The sequence below is a fragment of the Tyto alba genome, unplaced genomic scaffold (assembly GCF_018691265.1).
Source record: "Tyto alba isolate M040663 unplaced genomic scaffold, T.alba_DEE_v4.0 Super-Scaffold_22, whole genome shotgun sequence".
NCBI classification, from domain to species: Eukaryota; Metazoa; Chordata; class Aves; order Strigiformes; family Tytonidae; genus Tyto; species Tyto alba.
The window spans coordinates 13803924-13809182 of NW_024881296.1; the positions used below are offsets into that span (position 1 = coordinate 13803924).

At 49.0% G+C, this 5259-nt stretch overlaps 1 protein-coding gene across 4 annotated transcripts in view; it reads left to right on the forward strand.

Moving 5' to 3' along the window:
- Positions 1-3397, forward strand: part of FRMD1 (FERM domain containing 1) — a 43710-nt gene extending 40313 nt beyond the window's left edge. For all 4 annotated transcript variants that reach the window (XM_032996936.2, XM_032996938.2, XM_042796182.1 and 1 more), the window contains one exon: positions 54-3397. In XM_032996936.2, the coding sequence (XP_032852827.1) occupies positions 54-341 (288 nt within the window). In that variant the 3' untranslated portion in view covers positions 342-3397. The remainder of the gene's footprint in view (positions 1-53) is intronic.
- Positions 3398-5259: the final 1862 nt, after the last annotated feature.

Sequence of the window (5259 nt, forward strand, 5' to 3'; positions counted from 1 at the left end):
GGCTGTGTCTGAGCTCATTGTTTTTATTCATGTGTGTCTTACTGAACTGGCAGGTCAGATCGCCCAAAAGCAGGAGCTGCACAGAGCAGCACAGCCAGAGTTTGGATGACATCCGCCTTTACAAGCACCGGCACCCGCCACTAAGTGCCACGCTGTCTACAGACACGTCCCACAGCTACACGTTTGGCTGCAGCCTGGAGGATAAACTGTCTGTCTATGGCTGCGTTTATTCCACCGCGGACTGCAAAACCAAGTCTGCCCTTTATGGGAAGCGATCCATGAACTGCCTCTCCTTGGATCTTCTGGGAGAGGACCAGCTCCCGGAGGAGTTTGTGGTGTAATGAGATTGGAGCTCTTCCATACCAGGAAATGGCTCATCATGGAAATATATACCTCATTAACACGTGTGATGTCACTCTGGCTCTTGCCGGAGATTGTGAGCAGCTTTGTTATTCAGCTCCATAGTCAGTAAGTGGCACCACTTCTGCAGACCTGACTACAGGGCAAATCAACTGGAGCGTAGCACTTAAAGCTGGCATTTGAAGTGCCTGTCTGAGCAGAAAATGGAAGTGGCCTGCGCCATTAGCAGTGACACGACCAACACAAAAACCAAAAGCAGTGGACCAAACGGATGCTGAGCTAGTAAAGTAAACACTGTGTCTAAATGGATTTATCGGAAAGAAATTTAAAGTCCGTGGCAGTTTATCCTCCTGCCTTTCTCTTGTGGTCCATTTATGTCAATGCTAGTGTACAGATAGTTTGGTTGTCTTGAGTTTGTGCTTGCCGCAACACTGCCAACAGCTGTCAGGCCAGGATATACTCTGAGCACATTTGGAGGGCTGTGTATGGAAGTGTCTGGCCTGTTCCTGTTGTAATAAACACAAGTTGCCTATTTCCTTTACTGGGAGCAAGATCTGCTCTGCCAGGAGTTTATTTCTCTTTTTTTTTCTTGTTGTTGTTTTGTTTTGTTGTAAGCATGCAGCCAAATATAATGTGTGTTCTTTTTTTTTTTCTTTAATGCAACAAGTGGAGCTTTCTCTCAGCTATCTACTACTGCCATGGTGCAGATTGGTAAATAAATGCTTATATCCTTGGGGAGATGGGGGAGGGGATAAAACAAATGACTGCTTCTGAGAGTACAGAAGACAAGAGCGTTAATTGACTGGCTCTTGAAGGCAGGAGTGTGACTGGAGAATGTGTCCAGGCATGATCACCCCTTACTTTGAATCATACTTTTATGTTGTTCTTTTCTTTGTTTTTAATAAATATGTTCCTTAGATTTTTTTTTCTCTGCTTAGGAGGCAAGTATGGACTGGAGAAAGTCACTTGGAAAAGACAGTGACTCTGTTCAGCTTAGTCATGGATAGGTAATGCAAATGTGAGTGTGTGGTGCTGCAGGGCTGGTGATGGTGGAAGCGTAGGGTGTCTATGCCAAACTTGTGTGGTACTTATTTGGTGATTTTGAGTGGTGGAGCTGGCTGTGCTGGCTCTCACCAGGAAAATAATTATAGCTATGCTGTTTGATTCAAGCATTTGGTGTGGAAAGCATCCTGCTACCTTGTTACATACAAATAAATGTATGTTTGATTTCTTTCCCTATCTTCTCTCAGTAACTCCTCCCCTCATCAATTCCCACCATTTGGGAAGCTTGTACTTACAGGCATGTGTAACCTGTGCCCAGATTTTGACAACCTTGCAGGTGGAAGCTAATCATTTTTTGGCAAACTATAGAAGCAGACTGATGCTATTCTGCTGGTTGAGGAAGTGTGTGTTGTGCAGTGTTGATCACTCAAAAGCTGAAGATAGCCGAATTCAGGAAAGGAGGGAAGCCGGACCATGACAAGGAGCGTTTGAGCTGCTGTTCTGAAGGTGGGCTTTCAGGCTTAGTAGTTTTCTGATAAACTGTGTTCCCATAAAATGTTAAAATAGCAAATCCATAAAGTCTGTCATCTCGCTATTTCTGTGCAGGTGAGTGTGGTGTAGATGCACCTGCACACTCTGACTCTGCGTTTACTGCAGTGGCGTCAGTGGCTGGCTGTCCATCCTCTGAGATGAATCCAGCACCAAACCCTCACTGGGTGCTTGCAGAGGGAATGATAGGCACAAGCTCACTGTAGCCATGACTTAGCTGACCGTGCCCTCTGATCACACTGTTCTTCCTTCTTGTAATGAACAATTAGGAGCCGTGTGTTCACCGTAGCCTCTTTTCCTTTCTTCCAAGCAAAGCCAAAATGCCTTTGCAGAGCACTTGAGGTGTGTTTACTGCATCCAAAATAAACTCTCCTAAGTGGATCTAAATGAGTAAAGACATCAAGCTGCTTGCGAACAGTCCAGTCAAGCTCCCCGCAGTTGGTCGCTCCCCGTTACCTGGGGCCTGTTTGGCCGCCAGCCGTGGGAGAGGGGCAGGGCTGGGATGCAGGAGGCCGGTGGCCTCGCTGCGGGGAGCGGCGTTGTTCTTGCAGCTGCGCGGAGTGGGAGGGGTGGCTCTGCAGCAATGCCTGTCTGTCTGAGGTAAAGGTGCAGGGGGGGGTCTGGAGCGATGGCCCTGCTCACCTGTTCCTGTCCCACCTGTGCAGACAGACTCACGGTGCTGGCAACGGTTGTTAACGGGAAAAGAAGCTCAAAATTCAGTGGGTATAATTGTTTGGAAAAGTGTCATAAAACACACGTGTGTGCCACGTGTTCACATGCATGCACACTGGTCTCAGAGACAATCACATTCGTACCTGCTTCAGCCTAACCACCTTGCTGAAGTGTTTATTGCCACCAACCAGCTTGGTATTTTCTTTTCGCAGTTACCAGGCATTCAGTGGATTTGGTGAAATGCTGTAATCCTGCTGTCACTGGTTACAAAATACACCAATGCCTGAAAACAGTGTAATTGGCTCTTGCATGAGCATCCACTGCCTTGTGTGTACATTGGGGTTTCTTGTATTTATTCATGGCTGGTGGGGAAGGCAAACTCTCCAGGTCTGACAGTCTTCTCAGTGGTCTACGCAACTCTCTCCAGTACTGTAAGTTACATATGCATATGAAGAGGAGACTGGATACTTTTTGTACAGACTGAGAGTGAATTAATATTTTACAAGCACTGTGAATATCTATTATGCAAGTTTTTGTATTCATAGGATAGAAACTGTTCCTGCTAGTAATAGATTTTTTGTTTGTCTTTGGATTTGGAAGGTCTCTTATTATTTTTGGTTTTGATTAGTTTGGTAGAGGGTAACGTGTAAGCATTTATCAACTGATGTTAGAAACTAGATGCCAATATTTGTACATATTTGTAAAATATTCATGGTATAATCACTCTATTTTAATGGCAAAAGTTTCTCCTTTCCATGAAAGGAATTTCTTGTTTAAAAAAAATATAAATAATTATACGTATACCTGCAATAAAGTATGGATAGAAAAGGTAATTGTGTGTCTTTATAATTTTTTTTCCTCAAAGAGGAGCATGCCAGTGACATCTTCCATTTGAGGTAGGTAGGTTGCAGAAATGGATTGTCTGCCAGATTGTAACCCGTATGAACTTGGCTCGTGATGGCAAACCCAGAGGCACTGTAGCCACTGGAAAAACCCCTTTTCTTCACGGCCACTCTCAGTAGCATGATACCAAAGGGGCCCTCTGTCAGGCATTGAGGACCCAGTCGAGCAGGTTGGAGTCAGCGGAACAGTCACTAATGGGAGCTGAATCTAACCGAAGAGACAAGTTAAGCTGCTTGTGGTGGTTAGTCAAGAAAATCGAGCGTGCGAACTCCCAAGGGTGTAGAGAGATCCCGTCAGCATCCTCCCGGGGGCTGCATCCGCAGACAGGCACACCAGCCCACGTGGGGCAAAGTGCTGCTGAAGAGCACTCTGCCCTGAGTCACCTAACCTGCTGCCCTCGAGTCCGGCCTGCATAAAGGGAAGTTTGGCTTTTCTTGGGACATAAATCTATGAAAGAGTGACATAGTGTAACTGTTCACATCTCCTCTTGAAGAAGCTTACTGATTGGGGCTGCTTTGTAAATGTGGTGTTTTGTTTTGTTTTGTTTTTTTTTTTCCTCCTCTCGATACGTTATGGACCACTAAAGCCAGCATTCGAAAACAAAAAGTAAAAAATTTATGTACTTTAATATTACAGTCTTGCCCCTATTCTTATGACTTCTGCTCTTGTACTCAGTATTTCTGCCTTGTACCTGCTGTGTTTCCGGTACACAAATTTTCAAGAACTTCAGAGATTCATCCATTTGGGGGATGCCAGAAGGTGGTTTAGTTATGCATGGTGCTTTCTATGAAGGTCAAATAAAATAGGCAAATACTAAGCCACCTAACTCTGCAGGGCTTTGTTACTTCTCTTTGTTTCTTTGCTTAGCAAGTAATAGCACCTTCTTGCCTGCCAGGGTGGACTGCTGCTGACCAGGATGGGATGAGTCTGTCTGAAGACGGGACTTCTTATGGTACCAGCGAAACCTACGTGGCTTCGGTAAAGGGACGCAGCGTGGGATGGGGGAAATGTTACTGCACCAGATCTGTGTTGAGGCATGCCAAGTGTGGGAGCTGCATGGCGGTAAGGTCTGAAGGTGTGTGCTAAAGCAGATGGCTAAAACACCCCAGGTATTTTGAGTGAAGTGAGAACGGTTCCTCGGTGGAGCTCTTGGCAGCAAGGTCCGAGACACTGAAGGCTGGCACGGTGTTCTAACAGCCGGAATGCTTCTGAGCAAGAACTGGTCACAGAGCCGCAGTGGTGGGCAAGCTCCCCGCTGTAGCTCCTCGCCCACCACCAGTGGTGCTCACCCTGCCGGGGTATGGTGCCTCCTGGTCCGTTTGCCCAGGCTCCTCCTGTCAGTTCTCCTTCCTCATCCCTGCCCCTACAGCTCCCTCCGCTCCTACCTCGGAGCCCCCGCGCCGTAGCCTGCCCCTTCCGTGGGCGCCTCCCCGGGCGGGCCGTGCCCAAGGGCCGACGCCCGCGTCTCCCCCGGAGGCCCACCAGCTGCTGGGGGGGGAGGAGGAGGAGGAAGGGACCAAACCTGTCCCCCCCGCGGCCGCTCCCAGGCCCTTGGCGGCAGGGGCTGAGCTGAGGGAAGCCTGGGGACGGCCGAGGGGCAGCGGGGCCCGTGGGGGCCGGGGCCGGGCCGTGGGGCGGCAGTTCCGGGCCGGGGCGCGGGGCGGCGCCCGAGGAGCGCGGCGGGGCCGGGGCCTAGGCCGGGGCTGGGGCTCCTCCGGCTGGGCCGGGCGGGCTGACGCGGAGCTGCCGGGGGGAGCCCAGGCAGAGCCCGGG